Here is a 22396-nt window from a genome sequence, read left to right on the forward strand (position 1 = left end):
AGATCAATAACATACATCTTGAAGTGTTGTCTTGCAGATTGTCTTTGAGATGACCAAGTGACAGACACAACACTTTAACAAGCTTTCTTTTCGGCACTTTGCAACCTTTTAGCTGGATAGACTGTTGGAGTATTTTGCAATTAATGACTATTCTCCTTGTCCTCGATGTCTTTTTTGGCGTTACACACCAGTGTGTATTCAGCAGCTCCTTTTTTTTTCTTGCAACTCCTGTCAAAGATTTGATTAAAGACTGTACAGTAAATGTTTATACTTGAACACACTGCTACAGTGATGTGATAATGGGCAACACTGTTCTATTCTTAAAGACAATTAATGGATCTCACTGTGAACAGCTTTCCCTGGGGATATTGATAAGTTCTCAGAGGGCTCAGTGACAGATTGCTAATGACTGATGATATATGAGCTCTTGCTGCAGAGACGTCTGTGTCAACTGGGATGTTTGTTCAACATCATAAACTTCACAAACCATATTGTATTGAGACAATTTATGCCTATTTTTTCCCCCTTGTGGTTGCTCTAATGATGTTGATTTCCTTTGCATTGAGTCATGTGCATCTTGGTCTGGGAAGAATATGGATTCAATAAAGGTTCATTTAAACGAGAGAGTATTTTTAAAGAGCGGACACATGTAAGGGGTTCCTGAACAGTATCAAATAATAACTGATGGTGTTGTAATGGAACCACAAGATGGCAGTCTATGCACATAAAAAGAGCATAACTGAGCCCGCTCCCCTGATAGGTTTATCAGGATTTATACTAGTTTTCAGTCAAAAATCACATTGAAATGGCCCTCTCAATAAATGATGCTTCGTATGTTTGACTCTATCTTATCTTATGGACGCTGACATGACGAACCTTTCCATTCTCAAGAGATCAAGAAAAGGTTTCCTTCTATTAAAGGAGTTTTACTCTTCCTTTACACTGTCACCTATACTCGCTCACGTGGAATTTGTTTTTTCTCTGTAAAAGTGTCTTCAGATGACATAGTTGTGTTTGGCGTTAAATACTTTGGTTCGAATTGAATTGACTTAACTTGAATTGATTTGACTTGACTTGAACTGATTTGATTTGAATTGAATTGAATTGAATTGAATTGAATTGAACAATGGCCCTCTCACCTCGGAGTGTAAATGTGACAGTGAAATCTGGACTGGCATTCCATGTTTTGTTTGTATACAACTGATAATAAAAGCAAATATTCAAACTCCTCAGCAAAAACAAATAAATCTTTTTTGTTTGATATGTAGTTTAAGAAAAAAGTCATTCAAAAAGAAGCACTTCGTTCTTATGAAATGTATCTGTATTTGTTGACACATTTTCAAGATATTCACGCCTATGTGGCACACAGCATTCAATTCCTTCATGAACCTTCTTGTATGCCGAGATCAATGTCATAATCTGTACGAGAACATTTATTTGGCTTTGGATTGTTTTTTTTTTTTTGTTTTTTTACTGTATATCCTTATGGCAGTCCTTTGACCGATTTGGAAGGCTCAATCTTTCATTGTCGGAAAGGATTAGCAAGGCACGATGCCACAAGGCTTGTGTTTGGCGAGACGAAGAGTGTTAATACACTGCTGGCAGGCATGCAGATAGCCTTCCAGGGATTCAAGGAGTAAAAGGTCTTTCGAGATAACAACATTTCAAGAGGTTGAATTTTAACAAAAGTCAAGTTAAATTTCATAGCTCAAAGCTTCATGCAAAAGTGACATTTGACTCAAGATAAAAAAAAATAAAAAAATTAGTTGGAGATTGTAAAATACACATTCGATATTGTTATGGGGCAAGTAATATACAAAATATACCTGTACAAATCATAGTTGGGTGGAAGAGTTCATTTTTATAAGCCGACAAAGTAATAATGAAAGACTGAATCATCCCATCTGTCAAAGATTGATACCCAAATATATAACAGTTGAGCAAATTTAATGAGCTACAAGATAGATGAATCATATCACCTGTTTTGTGTTTGTCAAATACTTTGTGCATTTTATTTCATTTTCAATTTTTTGCCTCAAGTGTACATGTCATAAAACGATGAATTACAAATGTTTCTCAAGTTGAAAAGTCTGGTAGGTCACACATGTCTTCTTGTCATGTGACTCCAGTGCTATGGATTCACAGAGGATTAGTACCGTGCTCACAGTTGTCAAGAGGCACAAAGGCTGTGAAAAAGCCTGACAACCGCTTGTGGTTATGATGTGTGATGGGAAGCAGTACCATGGGATCAGTCACAGGTTTGGATCGGCGGCAGCAGTATTGCAGTCATTGCGCTGGACTGTTATGTCAAGTAGGAGCAGAGATGCAAAGCCGCACTCCCCCGTCAGCACCCTCACCCGTGCTCATGAACTTCGTGTAATTTCCAGAATATTGAGATCAAAGACACAGACAGTTGAAAAGAGTTTCCTCTGCAGGGTGGCAGGCATCACTCTTCTTGACTGACGGGCCGGCCGGCCAAGAGAGACTCCAAGTGGAACCACTATATTCTTCCACATTTAGAAGAGCCAGTTGAGGTGTAGAGGACATCTGATTTTGGGTGCCTCCTGCTCAACCTCTCACGAGAGCTCGACTAGGGATGTCCAACTGAGAGAATGCTCAGGGCATGCATCAGAGATTATATCTCTTGGTTGGTCTGAGAGTGGATTGGGGTCCTCCTAGAAAAGCTGGATGAAGTTGTGGCGGACAGAGATGTCCGTGCCTCCTTGCTCGCCATACTGGTATGACAACTGATATGTGGACTCATTTAGGAAGAAGATCAGGCTTTTCACCTTCTTGCCTTCACCATAAGTAAAATAGAATTAGAATGAACATAACATTTTAATAACAATCCTAATCTTGCTACTGTTTAAAAGGAAAACCCATCAATGAATTCCAGCTCCTCTCGCTTACAGTAGTTGCCACAGCAAGTCGTAACAACCTGTGCATTAGTTTTCAAGCCAGATGCCTTTCATGCGGGTCTCACAAAATCAAGGTTAAGTTCCCTCATGTGCCACCATGGGGAAACATAAAGAAAATCCATCCATAGCAAGCTATAGTAGTGTGTGGTCCACCATCAATAATCCATACAGACATTTCCTTTTTTTTTTACTCTATTCTCAACAGGAGCACACTTGTTTCATAGTGGTTTGGCTTTCATTGAAGCTCTTTGTGATATTGCACGTCCTGAAAGATCGCGTTTCGAGTGGAGCACATGAGGGAAGTTTCTCTTAGTTGCATCATATTACTTTGCGCTGTTTGCATCAGACAAGGTACCTGGGATTTTACAGTAGCTTCAGTTTACTTTTAAATGAAAAACTACTGTGTAATAAACATTCACTTTTGCAAAGGTGAACTGAAGGAACTTTTAGGTTACATGAACAATGAACAAATTGTTACATCTGGCTAATATAACACATTGAAAAGAAAAATATAAGGCATATGACTTACCTAAAAAGTAAATAATATAGGTGGCTGCTGGTAAAGTTTATTTAAACATCTATTCTCCCTTTTCACATGATAAACAGTGGGTTTATAATTCCAAACTAATTGTTTGACTTTTGCCTTTTATGGGAGTGAGTGCCACTCAGGCACTGGAGCCGATTGTCTTCTAATCTTGGGGTTAATGGTTCAATCACCAGCTCTGTCTGACTATTTGTTCTGGTGTCCTTGGGGAAGACACTAAGACACTTAACATAAGGTTTCTCCCAGTGGTGTGTGAGCAGCTTTCATGGCAGTTGTCTCAGTTGGTGTTTGGACAGGTGAATGTGACTGAGAGTATTTTCTGGCATCTATCTATCTCTCTATCTCTCTAGCTATCTATCTAGCTATCTATCTGTGTACATACTCATAGAAATTCATAAAATACACATAGATCACCAATACTGTATCTGGTTTAACGTGACAGAAAAGGGGTAGGAAGAAGTAAAACGTATTTAATCCTAAACTCTTCTCCAAGATTCAAAAATTACAGAATGATTTTCTCAGAACAGTTGCACACCAGACTCCACTCAAAGCAGACTCTGTTTACTCGGGAGGATAAACACGCTTCAATCCGAAAATGAGGTAGGATTGACTAACAGCTCAGTTCGACCAATCATAGGGTGAATAAAAGCAATTCAGCCAATGAGGAGAGACGCCTGTTGTTCCAAGCACACTATTGGTTTGATTGAACACGAGGATATGACGTCGTCATTGCGCGGGTCTGTCAAAAAAACTATTCTCCAGCTGGAATTTATGCGGCTAACTCTTCAACTGCTCCACAGCTTTCTTTTAACGAGCGGGTAAAATTTGTTTAGCGGCGAAAATAGGCAGGTTTCAAACCGCTCTTTCTTTCTTTTCGTTTTTCTTTTTCTTTCCGCGAGCGGAACCCTGGGCGTTACGTGACAGTCCATAAATTGGATTAAGGGCTAAGTAAAGCCACCAGTGAATGATAGTGTAGCACCTTGCTAGCTGGCTGAACGGACCAGTGGAACAGTGACAGTAACCTGGATTTGTTTTTTTTCGTTTTTTTTTTAGCTTTAACTTCAGAGACACAGATGGTGACCTTACAGCGTGTTTAGATCTTTTGTCGTTCTACTCTGTGTTACACACGTTTACGTCCCAGGTCTCACCAGGTCGTGTGGAGTCATTACGTTAACATGGATAGTTATAATCAGCGGTTTGAATCAACTGCAGGACGTGATAGTAAGTCTCAAAAGAAGAAGGGCTCTTTCCAGCACAGCACGTCGGTGTACGATGAAGGGGACCGCAAACCAAAATTTGTGAGTATGGCAGTGGATTGAGAAACTTGTCTGTATGGCACAAAAGCAGGTGATGGCTTCATACACTCACACAAACACACAAAAAGCTTTGTTTATTTAGCGAAGGATGCATTCAGAGCCTCACGCAGAACAAAAATCAGAACCCCATGCTGTCAAACTCTGTCTCACGACTATTTTATTTAATGCAGAATAGACTACTCTTCTTTATAAGATCTATGCAGGCAACCATGGGCTGAGTTAGATCATTATAACTTACTGTCTTTTCACATGATTATCAAACAGGCAATGCCATTTAGAGGCTGAGAGCTGCATGCAACTCATCTTATGTCTTATCTTGAGAAAAAAAATTGATGAAAATCTCTTCAAATCAACGTGCAGTCAAAGCTTTTTTTGACCCATGACCTTGAGTGTTTGTTGACATTGGTTTGCATGTAGGAAATCAAATGGTTATAATTAGCCCAGGGTTTAGCAAACACTAATCCATGTGTTTCCATCTACTACAAACCAACCACCACCCTGTCATTGAGACGCTGGCTTACTCGATTCTTTAGGAGTTGGTGGGAAGATGTCAGTAGTTAAAAACTGAACCATCATTGATTTCTTTTATTTTCCACTTTATTCAACACATTGTCTGGTTTCTGTGAGGTTATTGTGAACATAATACATTTGTCTTTCAGAAAAAGAACTTGTTTATGGCAGTGATCTACTCATTGCACAGTCTAATTTTTTGATGAGCCCATTGTTGTTCGAGTACTACTAAATTCAAATTCCTTGTAGTATGGGTAGGAGTTACTTAGATATGTATCTAATGCCGATTATATCTGATAAAAAAATTGGACAGTAACTGTCAGAGTAGGAGTGCCAATGCACACAGTGCATCGTCTTTGTGAAAGGCAAAACAAAATGTTTACAATCACCCTGGACTCTGGTAATTTGTGATGGCTATTTGTTGTTATTTCTTCTGAAAGCAGAGAGGGTCCATCTCTGTGTGTGTCCCACCAGAACTATTGACTCATGGGCGCGTGCATGCCCTAAAATGGCTCGGTGGCTTTCCCAGCTGAAAGGAAGCAGAATGTCAGAGCACTGTTGGAATTATTGGTATGAATGTGAAGCTTCAAAGTAATTATGCCAGTCATGTATGAAGTGACACCAGCTCCCAGCTCTCAGTTTGTAGCAGGGACACAGAGAATAATTAGCAGTAAAAAGAGAATTGCAAGAGCCTGAGAAAATTGGAGAACAATATAATTAAACTTCTCGGTTTCATTGTAGGTTTTGTCTCTGAGGTTATTCAATATTTTCCGGGATGAACTCCACGTATTAGCCACTTTCTTGACCCGTATAGTTTGAGCAGAGAAGGGCCATGTTCTGGCATTCCTAACTATGAGTTGAAATATAGTAAAGGCTTATCAAAAATTCCACAGTGTGTGTAGCGTTTTAATGTCTTACCCGAGTAGTGAATTAAATCCAACAAAAAAAACCCAACTTGCTGCGCTCCTAAAATGTTCTGTTGGAAATTATATTATTCCAGTAGCTGTCGTACATCTTGTCGATATCAGTGTACAATTCTGCAATTGTAACTGTAATTATTTGGTTGCAACCCATTTAAAGGAAGTTTCACTCTGAACATCTTGTACTGAGCAGCACAAAATAAATACATGCATTGTTACGTCTACAGGTAGTAGTGCAATATGAAAAGAATCTGGATCGTTCATATTCAATTTCCCTGTTATAATAAATCTATTTCTTTCCCTTTTCCAGCTACAAAGAAATTCTGCTTATTCACACTAAAAGAGTTGTAATCCTGTTCAACACGGGTTATTTGCGATCCGTGTGGAACGCATTTCCACACAAAGTTAAAATGTGTTGACAGAAGAGATGAACTTTTTTACAATGCGTTGTGTCTGGGTAAAGGTAGTTATAAGAGTTTGGCTGATTTGACTGAGAGAAAAAATATGCCTATGAATAAAAAGAAAAAAAAAGAGGCGCTGTAGAACTTTGCTAAATTAAATTATCATTGCATAAGAATTGAATAATGATGCAAAGTTTGTGAAAGCGTGGAGAAAGTCCGACTGTCAGGTCTGATTCACAAATACATCCGTCATTACAGCAGGATTCAAAAAATGTTCAGCACAAGCCCTGGAAAGTTGATGGTTGAGTGTCTGGATTTTTCCTTCTCTGATAACTTTCTTCATAATATCTGCCAGCAAATTAGAAAATCTTTCAAAAAATGTTTAATTTCTCTTCACCTTGGTGTTTTGCATTCTCGCCTGACAATGAAGAGCTCCAGGTTGACTTTAAAATGCTTGATTTCTGCTGTGTTTTTGCCATGCGTGTGTTTACAATCTCATGTTCTGGGTGTGTTTTTGATACTAATGCTGTTTTTCAAGCATTGAAGTGGTTATCTGTCACTGCTGCATCACTCCTTATGAGCATTGCTGTTCTGTTCAGCCTCCAGTTTTGTGTTACGACTCCAACAGTGTATTCACCAGTGGAGAAATCAAGAACAGCAGCTACATTTGCTGAAAATGTCTCATAATATTCCCTTTGAAATGTTAAGACTTCACAAGGTCGTCCGATGGGGCAACACTGGCAGATGGGCCATATGTTGGAAACCCCTGTTCTGTTGGAAGCGGCTCAGTGGTTGTAAGACAACATTTCTCACAGCGGGTACATACAGTTTGTCATTTTATTACAATTGGGTTGTACCAAATTCGGTCTGAATTTGAGCCGAAAAGTATTTTCTTTCTCAGGAAGCAGATTTATGGCTCATTGACAAGTTGACATTGATTCATTTCATACAAACAGAATTGCTCCAAAGTGTATTTCAATGCTTGACGAAAAACTAACCCTGTTTATATATGGGTTTTCCCAAATGTCACTTTCCAAAATCCCAACACAACATTAAACCAACTTTAAGTCAAATAAATGAGAGAAAAAATAATGTAATCATTTTTGTATGTGCAAATTACTGGACATTGGCACTGACGTATAATTTTTTTTAGAGATGTGGCTTGTCTAAAACTCCCCTTCAGGCAGCGACTGAATAACGCTGCTTTATTAACCAGGTAAACTGGACCGCTGGATTTCTCAATAGGATTTCGCTTTTTCTGAGGTGAAGTTTGGCACCTACCCATTGTATTTACTGGTAGTTGGACACGCTTTTGGGGAAATGTGCAGTCATTTTGACTTCATTCAGCTGGCACACACTGGGTCCATTACTACTCCTGGATCAAAGCACTGAGTGTACCTTTACATAATGGAAAGTTCAAGTATTTATGGAAATGTGAACACTAACCTGGCAACTACAATCCTTTTATCCTTTCAGATAAATGAACAGAAATGTCTGTAGGGACGATTCTGTTATTGTTATACAACACACTAATGCTTTTCAGGCAGGAAGTATCAGGACTTTGGCATGTTCTTGGTTGGGTAGCCATTATATTTTTCCTGTGTTTGACTCTTCACTCAAGTTTTCATCTAGTTTGAATTCAGACAGCCTTCACAACTCTTTTTGTGTTTTGTGATTAATGTAAACAAGTGATAACAAAGGCTTCTTAGATATGCTCCACAAAGCATTATAGTTACTCAATAACTCCCAAAAAGTGAAATGAAAGGAATTCTGTAATAAAAATGTTTAATATTTAATGTGATTAGCACAAATATGTCAAAAAATATTTAGCTGTTCTATGCTTCGAAAGTCTTCTTTTTGTATTCGGTACTGTATCTTTGTGTCCTGATTTGAGTTTTCCTGTTCCTCTCTTTTTTTTTTTTTAGCATTTACCTTTTCGAAACATCACAGACGATGTGGTAAGATCGGACAAAGATTGTTTAGTTTTTAATGCCTGACTAATGTCTACCATCACCTTGCATGAAGTAATCGCGTCTCCTTTTTGAAGTGGTATTATTGTGTCATTGTGATTCGTTAACTCAGGGAACAAACTGCTTTACTCACAAACATCCTCGACTCGAGCTTGTGCTTTGTTTAACACGTGTCAACCAGAGGGCTGTACTACAAAGCTGGATTTTCTCTTTTCGAGGTACTTCAGGGTTAATCCGGGGTTTTCTGTCCTACAACGCAGGTTCACTTTAACCGGAGTAAATCACCAAGGTGACTTTTTGCTGAGTGGCTAACCTGCTCCGGTGCAGGTTATGTTCTGGATAATAGATTGCGTATAAAAGCACCGCCTCCTGACCACTCTTGGGAAAATATAAACGGGAAGAGCACTGAGGAAGTTCCGCCCAAAACGTCTGTGCCATGATAAAGTTTTGAGTGATCAGAGTGCTTTCCGTTTATATTGTGCAATGAATTAATATACTAAGTTACACATTAACAGTAGGCAAATCTGGGTTTAATTACCGAGTTGATAACCAGCTTTGTAGTGCCGCTTATCAACCCAGGTAACTGAGAAATATATTAATCTCGCTTTGTAGTACAGGCCCTTGATGTTCTGTGTTTGAGCTTCTTTCACACTCTAACCATTGTTTTCTAACTTGGTAAACGGCAAATTGGTTGTTTACCCAAGTAGTAACCGTTCTACCATACTTATATTCTAACACTGCTATTGTTCATCTCACCTCAGCTCAAAAGAGTCCAACGTCGCCTCCCCCGTATTCATGCTGCTTTCTTTGTTTCCTCCATAGCTGGACAGATTTGCCAGTATCCGGATTCCAGGCAGTAAAAAGGAGCGGCCACCCTTAACGCAAGCTAAAAACAACACAAACGATGGGTCCACTTCGTCTTTCTCCACCACTCATCACTTTGAGGAAAAAGAGATCTTGGCTCTGTTTGAAAAGATGATGGTATGTTCCTCTGTTGTTACTGTGGAATCAAACTCTCTCTATAAGTAAATAGGGGTGACTTGTGAAGCCTTCTATATGATGGACGGGCAACTCGTGAGTTGCTGAGTAGTAGTGATGTGGATCACATTGAAGAGAAGCAATAAATCTAACAAAGGCATCTGCCAAAATCGGAACATCTTTTCACGTCTGAATAAAAATACATCAAATGAATTAAAGAATTGTAAGCATTTTAACAGAGCAAAGTAATGTGTGATTGACGCCTGTATTTGTTTTTGAGACTTACCCGTATTTAAATATGCAGTGGGTTCTGAGACCGAAACATGATTGAAACGTTGTCCTTACTATTCATAATACCTGTGGAGTTGAGTGAAAAGTTAATTCTTTTAAGATAAAAATGCACATAAATTTTCTCATTCTATATAATTGGCCTCCACAGATTTTTTTTTTATTTTTTTTGCTTTTGACAGCTCGCACCCGAGATTGGCTGGATGGATTTTTTGCAAAAACCTTGTCTGACGAAGTTCTAATGAACTGATAATGATGTGAAAATTCTCAGCTTTCACAGTGTTGAGATGAGGTGAAGGGAAGCCTCTTACACAGCCTTCGTGGCTTCCTGGAATTCTTAAAAAATATAAAAATTAAAAAAATTCTGCCAATGTTTTGGTAGTGATTGAGAGAACACGACTGGCTGCGAGTTCCCGCATTTAAAACATCATCAAGTTGTGTCAGATGGGAACAACCGTGTCGAGAAACTTTTGCAGCTACAATCGCACCCACAACTTGCATGCGTCAATATTATGGCAGGAAGAAAACTAGCAAGTTACTTTCTGTGTCGAAACCTGTAAAAGGGAGAAGCCGAACAGAAACCAAACGTGTTAAAATTCTTCTGCAAGGGTTTTTTTTTTTTTTTTTTTTCTGATATAACAAGTGTTCTTATTATAACCGAGGAGACAAGTTTCAAATCTCTACTGTTTGCGTTCTCAGTGTCTCTGTCTTGAATTTTAAAGTTTGCTTGTTACATCTCCAATATTGACCATGTTTGGTAGGTCATCATGTTTATCTTTTAGATGACCATGAATGGAGGACAACCAAAAAAAACAACAACAAAAAACCACGACTCAAAACTGTATTGGGACTGTACTTTCAAACAAAACTAACTTTGCTACAACTTAATGAACATGCAAAAGAAGAAAGGGAAACTGGATAGCAATTGCCATTGCCAAGGTGCTGTTTTGTAGAAAAAAAAAATTTAAATTGCATATTCATTCAATTTCTTTCATTTTTTTTTTCAGGAGGACATGAACTTGAACGAGGACAAAAAGACTCCTTTGAGGGACAAGGACCTGAACACAAAGAGAGAAATGGTCCTCCAGTACATTTTTACTGCCTCCAAATCTGTGAGTTTTCAACTGCCTACACGTGTTTGCCTCAATTTTTACTCCGTTAGTTCCTGCCCGACTCTTTTATCTGAGAGCTGGTGTGTGGAAAATGAACATCTGCGCTTCAATGTCATAATTTTTCAAATCTAATTTTCTTTTCCTCCTATGTATTCATATTGAGTCATGTGGGTTCTTGAGCGTATGAAACGGGAGATTTGATTACACGAGACATCCAAGGTGTCCATACAGGTTTGAAATGTAAACTCACGCTTTCAGTTCTGCTGCTCCGTGTCCCTCTGAGGATCTTACATGGCTACTGGGACGTTCGGAAAAAATGTATAGAGGATGGAATGATTGAATAAAGTGGTCCATTACCTACAAGAGTTTAACAATTTTCAATACATGGTAGTTAAGATCTCCCCACACCGGCTGTGTCAGTGTCTCCTCTTGTTTCTTTTAGATTTGCTCACTCTTTAAAGATTTGTGACTTAAAAAAAAAAAAGAAGATCTTCAGCTATAGCGTTTGCTTTTGGCTAGTAATGTGTCACAGTCTTAGAATAATAGTAGATCACAACACAGAGGGGGTAACATTTGTATCGATTGGTAATATATATATTTTTTTTAATGCTGGAAGGTGGTTGATTAGATTGAGAGTTTGCTCTCACGGTTGATTGGTCCTTCGTCAACGTTTCAGCAATGAGCCCTAAGCTTTTCTTTTCCGCCTTCCCAAAGCAGACAGATGGATAGAGGGTTATAAAACTGTCAGTGTTTGAAGAAAAACAATTAAATCTTCAAAGAAATGGAAACTTTGGTTTCTTTAACCCCCCCCCCCCCCCCCCCCTAAAGAAGGTTGACGTGAGGGCTGCAATTTGCAGGTGATACTCCCATTAAACATTTAACCCACAGCATGCTCATAATTAACACGAGTTCAGCCTGTGACTCTTTGTTTGAATAATAATGAAAGCAGTCGACTTGATGTGTTTTGTTTTGGTTTATTTCACGTTAACAGGAACCTGAGAAAGCCTCCTCTTGGGGGTGCCTCGAAGGTGTTCTTTTTTTTTTTGTGTTCATTTCACTCTGACAATCTTGAGAATAATTATAATTTTTTTTTGTCCATATGAACAGAGCTTAAAGCTTCTTTCTGAGGGTTTCGCCTCAATTAAATCAAATTATTGTCACAGACACTGTTCAATTGTTGTATTTTTTTATCGCATGCATGAAGCTTAGATGGTCCCTTTCTACAATGACATTTGTGACGTTTTTTTTCTTTCTTCTTTCCTTTCCTCCTGGCGTTTCTTTACAATTGTGATGTTGGAACTTCAGCGATGTCTAACACTGACATCCAGAACCTCGGGGTGAACGTATGTAAAATGTCTTCTGGTCACAGTCGGCTCTCGGAGCTTCGGTTCACATGTTTAGTGAAGTCCACCAAACCACAACTTCACTTTGTGTTTTGGTTTAACGAATGTGACCTGATGCGGCCACACTGGCGCCAGTATATCAATTTATATTCCCAAGTGGTAAGTATAAAAACAAAAGTTTGTTGTCTTCACAATCGGCTTACATATCTTTTTTTTTTTTAAGGTCAACTGTAATGATTGTTTGCAGTTGACATTGAACTCTGCATATATTGGTGATAACTCGCTATCGGTGGCTTTTCAGACTTTTTAAAAAAAAAAAACAACAACAAATAAAACGCCACAATTTAGGTTTGTTGCCTCACGTTCCTCCTTTTTTGTTCCAAAACTAGCACAAAATCAAAGGAGGTTTGATAGCTTCTTTTTATGAAAAGGTTAAATGTATTTATAGAGCACTATTCAGACACAAGGCAATTCACAGGGCTTCATATAGAAAGAAAAGAAAAATATTAAAGCTTTACGAAGAAATAAAAGAAATACATTAAAGCAAGCAATTCAGAATGTCATTCTTAGTATGCAATACTTTAAAACCTCTCGCATTCTCTCTCACGCACTCCTCCTTTTCATTGGATCAACTGTACTTTGTGTTTTTCCCATATTGGTAATTTGGCGTCCCAAATCGCCCACAAATATTACGTCCTCTCGTCAGAGAACCCCATTCGTCATACTATTCCAGGTACCTTCACAAACAATGGACTCAAGCTATGCATCCAACATAGACGTAATACATTTCTGTATGACCGGTGGAGCTCTACACACCAAACTTTGAAATTAATTTCTACATGTGCGAAGGGAGCGCTTCACTGCGTCGCTTCAAAAAATGAATCTCCGATTAATTTCAAGGGGCAATTTTCAACTCGATCACTATCGGTTCTCACTCTTAGGTTGGGTCTGTTAAATAACAAGTTGAGCTGCAGTTGCAATATATAATTTCAGTCTGTTCTTGCCACAGTATCTTGAAGCCCCTTTTTACCTCATAAAAGCTTTCCAGTGAAAACTGCAAAGTTTTGTTGGGTCTTGGATGCTCGTTTTCCAAATGTTGCAAAACTCTTCTGATAGTTCCTCATTAAATCCTTTAGTGCTTTTATTGAATCATTTAGCTGTATGACCAACTTGCCCACAGCTATTTAATGAATTCATCAACAAAATGTAAATCTCAGGATTTTTCCCTTCAGATTTGGCCATGCGGTACAGTTTGTTGTGTCGTTCATGGACGGGGGGGGGGCTTTTAGGGACAATAGCTAAAATTCTAAGATTCAGGCAGTGGACAAAAATGAGCATTTAAAGAAAAATAATTAGTTTTCTGAACAACGGAACCAATGAATATTTTTTGAGTAGATCCTTTGGAGAAAAAAAACAAGAGCATTGGCACTGTGTTGTATTTATTATATTGTTAAAACTAGACACGTCTCCAAGTTCCCCTCTGCAACCTGCCTCCAGTTACCATGGTGATGCATTTGTTTACCTGCATAGTAAAATACCGTGGCCATTTTAATACAGAACATATATTTTCTTAAACTGGTGAGAGAGATGCATCTTCATGCATTGGAAAGTTGTGAGACCATGTGTTACAGTATTTTTACTTGTCCGGCATTACAGAATAGATAATAGCCAATTGATGTGTAATATTCAAGTTTGATTGTCTGTGAGTGTATAAAATGCTTATTTGCTATTATAGTGATGGAACTTGTTCAATATTTTGTTGTCTTTTCTTTTATTTGGCCTTATTTCATTCTTTCACAAAAAAAAAAAAAGAAGGAGAAAACCTGTCAGGAATAACACAATTTACTGGACACAATCCATTTAAAATGGCATTTTCTTGGCACATCTTTTCCAACCACATCTCTGCTTTACCAATTAACCTTTCATACTGGATTCTAAATTGATGCCTGCCCCTTTGCTGACATCGTCGACTGTGTTTCTACCTTGCGAATTTGGTAGATTGCCTTGTAAGAAAACAATTTTGTTGCATGTTGTTACACAAAATAATGGCTGGCCTTTGACCGTGTGTTATGTAGCAGTAGTTGTCTTGAAATAACAATTCTTACCTTGGTGTTGATTTGTTGGTAAAGTAAACCCTTATGTGGGAAATTGTGGATAGTCTACTTTAGTAGTGTGCTCTGAATCATGTCTGTGTCTTCAAGATTTTTATTTCTTCTTGTTTTTAAGAGAAGCGCTGAATACAATAATAAACATTCAGCTGATTAAGACCGTGAGTTAAAGCATGTAAAAGTAGTATGCTGGAGAGTCACAGATGCTTTCTGTTACATCCAGAATGTGAACGTGAGCCAGAGCTGTTGTTTAAATTCTGTCCTGTGTCGTGTGATGTGGAGCAAATTGAATTGAAAGAGGTTACCGACGGGTCCATGGCTCCTTCAGTGCTTGCAGAGAACAAACAGACACTAAAACTTATTTGATGAGAAAGTTCAGACAGATCGGCCATGAACAGCACACTGTTTCTGTGCCGTGGTGGAAGGCTAAAGAGATCCTGAGGAGCAAACAGACGAGTCATCATCACTGCTCACCAAAATTGCTTTTGGGGGCAGGCGCTGATTGAGCTACAGGACAAAAATGGAGGAAGGCTGATACTTACTGTACCCTTGATGGTTCGTTGTCCACCCATTATTCATGCAATTGCCTATGTTGTTCCACATACTCTGTGATGAGCAAGAGAAATATCAAAGGAAATGATGGTAATCAACGACCAATGTGTAAATATGGAGAAACAGGCATGATAATGTTCTGCAGCGGATGGTGTGAGATGCCCTATATCCATGAAAGGAGAGGCTGCTTTGATATGCCTTGTCCTGTTGAGCCATAAGGGTGGAGTTCACACCAAAGAGAATGATCACATTACGATTCTGATCTTCAGTAATTACTGTCTCACCACATCAACTACTTTATAGATTTGCAGATTACCATTGTCATACATATTTCTCTTTGACTCCTCCTATATGGGCAATCCATTTCTATACTTGGGACGACAGCTGAATATGATTATAGAAACACAAATATTTCTGGACTCCAGAGTCTCACATACGTTAAAGAAAAGAGAGATGGACAAGCAGTGCAGAAGCCTTGAGGGAGTATTAGATCCTTTTGATAGCGATGCAGGACAAGCGCCGAAACCTTTGATACATCAAGAATATGTCTTGCATTCCATGTACTCTGCTGTTCTCAGAAGTCCAACACTACATCATTGTAAGTATTTTGCTGCTGCTTTGTGAAACCACGAAATAACTTTTTATGGATATACAGTACATACTAGTTTAGTAGAAGCTTCTGAATTATGACTATACAACTGAAGATGGACTGTTTATTTAGTAATTTATGCTAATTTATCCACCATGGAGTTAATTTCAAATACAGTACGGTTGACCAAACGTGAAGTAATTCTGAACTCTTTGTTTGAAAGGTCATGTTTTTCTGAAGATGTTGTTAACTTTACTGTGTGGTGGGGCTTCAGTGAGAAATATATTGAAGTTTGGAAACTGAAGAGCTGCGAACTTCAAGCTTGTGCAATGCAGAGTTTTCAAAAACCAATCAATTGCTAGAATCTTAAAAAATACTTCTGAAGGTTGCTCCTATACATGAAGGTTGATGTTATTATCTCGTCATCATGGGAATGTGGAAAGGTTTAACAGACACAGGCATGATTTATTAAAAAAAAAACTATACAGCTTTGTCTTTTATAAAACACTGTGAATGCACGTATTTACAGGTTTCATATGATCACTCTTCTCTTCTTCATTAATCACATGCTTAAAAATAGTACCACGCTCACTCTATATATATTTCTCAAACCGATGTTCTACATCCTTCTCATTTCTATCACACCATGAAGACTCATACCACTGTAGTGAATTGTTGACACAGAGATGCTGTCATGTATTATTGATATACCTGCGCTACTGCAGTACACTTGAGCTGCTGTTGATTGATTAGCATTGTGTTTGAGAACACATTACATATACCCCCGTATACTTTTCACTGCAAAAGGCTTGTGACTTGCATCCAAATTTACCAGAGCGAAAGCTAGTTTCTTCCCGTCCTGGTGATGCATCATATATTTGCACTCTTGACCGTGTATGGATTTGTTTTATAAATTTTTTTTGGGCCAGGATTCTCCTATTTCAAAAACCAACACTGGGACTGGGAAAAAAAACCACATTTAATACCTCTTGCATTATTTTTTAAATGTGGTCAGATTTGCTGAAAACATTTTGTAATACAAGACATTTTCTGTATCCGTGAATGCATTAATCATCTTTTTCAGAATCAAATGCCGCCAGCCGGAACACCGTTCATCAGCAACAAACCACGTCTTAAGATTCCCAAACTTCCACCTGTATTGTTTCTTATATTCACCTCCAAGTTGACATTTGGACAGATTTATCCTGGATAAGCAACAAGCTGATGCTACTGACTTGCGTCTGGCAGATTTCTGAGATTTCTTCTTTCTTTCTTCCCAGGGTAGCTTGAGGAGCAGCCATCAGATATCTCCCCTAGAATTCCTGAGTGAGCTGAAGTCAGGGGTGATGGATGAACGTCTGTTTGCCTGCCTCGACTCACTGCGAGTGTCCCTTACCAGCAATCCTGTCAGGTATAGTACAAGATTATGACAGTGGACGTTCACATTTATAGCTGGTCACAGATGAAAAACTTACTATTGTTTATCAAGAAGATGATGGTGCTGAATATAATTGTTGGTCGAGCATCAGGGTCACTCAAAAAGTGACAATCTCACTGTTTTCACTATTTTTTGTGCCAAATAGAATATCTGTATGTTTAATTGCTCTTTCACCAATTATGGTAGAGATAATATTGATGGTGTTTCCCCAGGAGGCAACTGTTAAGTAGTTGTTTCTCTTTAACTAACTTTCAGGAATCTGCAATTCTTACAATTTCTCAATGATCTTGTGCAGACTAGTAGCTTCGAGTCATTCACTTCAATTGAATCCAATTGAATCCAACAGCCCTGGTATAGGCATGGCTATCTGAAACATAAAACATATAAAAACAGTTCATTGGAAATCATATATTTTTTCATGTATTCGTAGGACTCATTTCTCAGTACCTTGACAAGACAAACTGCTTTCTGACACAGATGAGTTAAAAACTACATTTCGCTTAAGCATATGAGTTAGCTGCCATTGCACTTTCCTTCATTCTGTTTCAAACTCTGTGAAAAGTGTCAGATTTAAGATCCACTTCCAACATTATCATTATCCATGAACCTTCCTCAGCAGTAACCTTATGCTTTATGATAGCGCGGCATCTGGTCTCCCGCTGCTTTGAAGATGTTGGCCGTTGCCACTGTTTTGCTGTTGGCTTTTATCTGACTGGAACTGACAACCTTGCTGCAAAGTTGGGTTCCTCTTGCAGCCTTGAACCTTTTGCTGTACAATGCTCGCTTCTCACTCCTGAATAGCCTTTGCACCTCTGCTGCTATAGATCTCGCTCTGTTTTTTTTTTTTTTTTTCTTTTTTGTCAAGTAAGGCCACATTGTTACCCCACAGGAGCAGCAAGGCTACAACTTGTAATTGTATTAAATGGATTTGATAAATGGATCTGACAAACAAGTGGAAATTGGTTTTTGATATTATATTAAAGCTGACCTTCAGGTTTAAAGCTCAAAATATATTTATTCATTTATCATTTTAGCCACACAACCATGCAAAGTTGAGCATCCTTCTTCTTGATACCAACATGTAAAAAAATAAAAATAAAAAAAGTAGATTCTCTTATTTTCTCTCATACACCCATGAGCACCTCGTACAGCTTTAAAAGTCCCATACCAAGATAATGACTTATCGTTTGAGTGCATAAACACTGTTTTATGAAATTAATGTGTTGATTATCAGGTTGTACTTTTCGGTATTGATGCACCGAATTGTAATATGTTGGCTTTTATTTCATCCTTGTCCACCCCAACAGGAAAGTGGGAAGAATTCCTGACACATTTCAGTGGAATGCCTTCAGGCACTTTAGATACACAACAGGCTGCTTTTAAACGAAGATGAAGACAAAGCAACTCACTGACAGTGTTAAATGTTTTTTGTAAAATTAGAATTTATGTCTTAGCTCGTTGCTGGATTGCTGAGTCGATGCTAATATGAATTAAAGCGAGGTGTATTATGAAACCTATGACACATTAAATTGTTTTTTTTCATTCTAATATTTAAATATAAAGTAAGAAGCGCTATAACGTTCTTAAAACTGATAAACTATTTAACACTATGGTCTTGTATGTATATTGCATTAGACCATTAGAATACTCAAAAGTTTGGGTATTGGGTAAAATATTTCAAAGTACATTAAAGAATCTTTTTTTTCTCCATTGTGAACAAAGGTGTTCTTGAAATTGTATATGTACATGCAGGGTTTCATAATCTGTAATGAAAATATTTGCGATGAGGTTGAGATAGTTTGGTCTTGTATGAAGGAGAGATTGCGGCGTCAAAGGAGGCTGAGGCTGGAGATGCCAATCGAAAAAAGAGGAGGGAAGCTCATGAGGTGGTTCATGGGTACAGTGTCAGAGAACATAAACTCACTGAGATTAATGGAAGTAGATGATCTGCTGAGGTAAGGCCTAATGGGGAAAGGAAAATTTGCTTTGGTCTTATTTATAAAAAAATTTTCAAACTAAAGTCATTGCTGGTGACTTTTGGATACGCTATTGGTATCATTCCTTTCCATTATTTACTCTTCTTTATTTCAGAGTTCCCACATTCTGTCACTCCAGTCTCAATATGAGAGCCTTCCGGTTGTCAGATAACTTATGCCCAATACAACATATTAAAAGCCAATTTTTTATTTCTGTTTCATAATCGATTTGGCGGCGTGCGACGCTACGCTGTCTGGGAACCTTGGAGTCATTCCCCTGAGACTAGAAGTCAAGCTACCTTAGCTGTGAAGTTAGCCCGAGAAGACTCCTCATTTTTCTTTTTGATTTATGACTGTTTTTGTTTCTCAGGGAAATGGAAGGATATTTTTATTTATTTATTTTTCAAAAGGCCCATCCCCACTCTTCCTTGGTGTCTTTTGATAATTATAGCTTTCGTTCCAGTATTGCTTCTTTTGCATGTGTCCATGGTGACGTCTCTTTACAGCATGTGTGAACATTAGTTTCAGTTTATCTGTTTCCAACAGGACGTGTTTGTGCAGGACGGAGGTTTGTTTTTGAGGAAAATGGCTGAATTGATAAGTGGACGGTTGCTGATGGACTTATGTGGATTTGTTGTGACTTAGGATGGCTCTGGTCTGGGTCGGAGAATGGATTGAACCCCTTCTGTATGTCGAAGTGTTGAAGTGTCCTTGAGCAACGCGCTGAATCCTAAGTTGCACTTTGCATGCCCAACGTGCGAGAAGCGAAAGCGCCACCATGTAAAGCTTGTTGAGACTTCTAAATGCACTATAAAGGTTAAGTCCAGCGTGCATTTCTATCCATTGGTTTGTCTGTGGCGTCATAGTGAGGGTAGAATAATATCCTGTGTAGCCAATCAAACCTCTCTGGCTATAGGTAATAAAGATAAATTCTGCAAAATGTCTGGAAGCCGTGCAGCTCGGATCTGTGACCTTTGTGAAAACTGATGGTAACTCAGAACTGGTTTGAATCTGTCCAGGTTTATTATGCGTCACATGTTTATGTGGCTAAATGCCAAACGATGCCAGCAACGTTAACGTCCATTCCTCAGACTGAGCTCAGGGCTGCAGTTTCTGAGCAATGACAAAAATGGTGAAAACTTGTTTCAGATCATTTTTGCGCAACACAGCTCTCCTCACTGAGGACATTCAGGCAGAGAATGTGATTGAAGTTTTCTCATTTGGGATGTGGGAGTGGTGCCAGATGTTAGGAACTAATGAAACCCAAGGGCTGCCAGAGCATGCTAGATTAGCAAACAGAATATCAAATACTTTAATCATTTTAGTGTGTAGACAGACAGCATGTCAAATACTAACCACTTAACTGCAGAAGTATAAGACTACTACAGAAATTGTGAGATATTTTATCTCTACATGCATCGTCCTTGACAAGGACAGCAGGATTCTGGACAAAATTCAAATGGCGTCCTTCAATTATAGTCCTTCATATTTGTTTCACCATAACAATTTCTTACATGATTTATCGAATACAGAAGAAAACATGACAAACAATGTGCCCGCAAGAGCTCGAGACCACAAAAGAAGATGGCTCTTGAATAGCTTCATTAATCCTACAGGAAAACACCCAACTTCAGTCTTTTGTACAGGTTTTAAATCAGTATTTTTTAGTGCGTAACATGACAAAACTTTCTGTCCTTCCTGCTCTTATGCGGCGTTACACAGCATTGTCATTTGGCAAGAGAGAAAGTAGCACTGGGCTTTTGTTTCCAGTCAAGTAAATGGTTTCTGCAGAAGCAAGACTGAGTAGAAGAGTGCATTAATATTGTGTTGCTGACAGGATAAGATTAATCTTTCGGCCTTAACCCCTTTCTGAATTTCAGATTTTTCTGAATTTTCCCCGTGGCTGAAAGTGATTCACACTGCTGTAATCATCTGAACTATACACAGTTGATACAGACAGACCCATATAGCTACATAGACTTTATTAGAATCCCCTTTGAACCAGTGGTTCTAGTGTTCAGCATTAGCACCCGCACCGCAGTTAGGATTTTGTTCTCCAAGTTTGTGTGCATTGTACCTGCCAATTCTGGTTCTGCAGAAAAGCCATTTAGAATAAATGGTCCGTCTGAAGACAACTGACACATCACATAAAATTGCACGAAGAATGCCTTGCTTTATTTGCCCTACCCCGGCTCCCTTCTGACCTTCAAAAGAATGTAAAGGCGCACACCTTTGATGAATTATTGTCTGAGCCTGATTGTTCTTGCTCTTGAAGATGAGACTTTTCTCCAGGCGTTGTAGAAAGCTATTGCTTTGTCACTTTCTGGCCTCTGAGATCTTCGAAATGCATAAAAGCTAAAATCTTCAAAAAGCCTTTGAAACATGACTCATGCCACCACTATTCCCACTTTTCCCTCATATGTTTCATGGCGAACGTCTTTGAAAGGTTGCCAGACGGAACCTGACGGCGTAGGCGTGTTTGGTTTCCTCTGCTATAATTGCCAGTGTAGCATATATCGGCTGATTATTTTCTTTGCTCGCTGCCTCACCTATTGATGATGAAAAAGTAGCATATAGTTGCCACCGAGCAATGCATTTCAATGAAGCTCTTGTCAAGATCGTCAACCTTCCTACTCTATAACCAGAATGGCCTGGGCCATGGCCTCAGTCAGGAGTGCAGACTAAATTGATTTCTTTTCTCAAATATGCAGGCTTCATTTCTTAGCTACCTTGGCAGCAGCCTTCCCTGTCTTCATCAGCAAAGCTGTTCCAGTTTTTTGTCAGCGTCCCTCATTTTCCTGACCCTGTCTCACACACATGCTGTCGTTTATCCTGAAAGTGTGGAAAACTCCGCTGCTTCCTCGCAGTTTTGCATGTTTGAGGAGGCCAGTCTAGTCAATTGTAAAACTAATTGAAAGGCATTGAAAATTCATCATTCATTACTGGTTTGTTTGATTAGAAAGGTTTAAGTTGCATATTTCAACTTAATGATCCACAAAGTAGTTTTTGTTGCATTTAAGTCGATGCTGTCATTCCTCGGGGTCAATGCAATGACTGATTAGCTTCATAAGTTCAGCTGAGGTTGCATTGGTTGGAGTTTAAATAGTGATGTGTGCAGGTTCATTTGCACCGTTTGTCAATCAGTCATTATTAATGTCCAGGATTTTCAAATGCATGGTGGGTTGAGTGGAGCTTGCGATCGTGCTGCAGAACTCAGCAGAAACATCTACTTTTGAAAAAAAATAAAAAATAATTGCTTGAAGAATGACAATGATGAGAAGCAGCACAAAAAATGGCTGAGATGAACTACCACCGTGCATCGAGCAGCAGATTGATCTTATGAAGATAAATGAGTGTTTAAGCAGTGCAACAAATACATCACAGGCACAGTGGAGGGAAAAAACTAAATCTTTGCAAAAGCTGAAAGCCAGCT

At 38.6% G+C, this 22396-nt stretch overlaps 1 protein-coding gene across 1 annotated transcript in view; it reads left to right on the plus strand.

Annotated features, from left to right (window-relative positions):
* Positions 1-4217: 4217 nt before the first annotated feature.
* Positions 4218-22396, plus strand: part of LOC308126859 (protein diaphanous homolog 3-like) — a 161005-nt gene continuing 142826 nt past the window's right edge. The window contains exons 1-4 of the mRNA XM_080491547.1: positions 4218-4760; positions 9402-9560; positions 10853-10957; positions 16830-16960. Coding sequence (XP_080347673.1) covers positions 4638-4760; positions 9402-9560; positions 10853-10957; positions 16830-16960 — 518 coding nt within the window. The 5' untranslated portion in view covers positions 4218-4637. The remainder of the gene's footprint in view (positions 4761-9401; positions 9561-10852; positions 10958-16829; positions 16961-22396) is intronic.

Source organism: Lipophrys pholis (genome assembly GCF_963383615.2).
Source record: "Lipophrys pholis genome assembly, chromosome: 2".
NCBI classification, from domain to species: Eukaryota; Metazoa; Chordata; class Actinopteri; order Blenniiformes; family Blenniidae; genus Lipophrys; species Lipophrys pholis.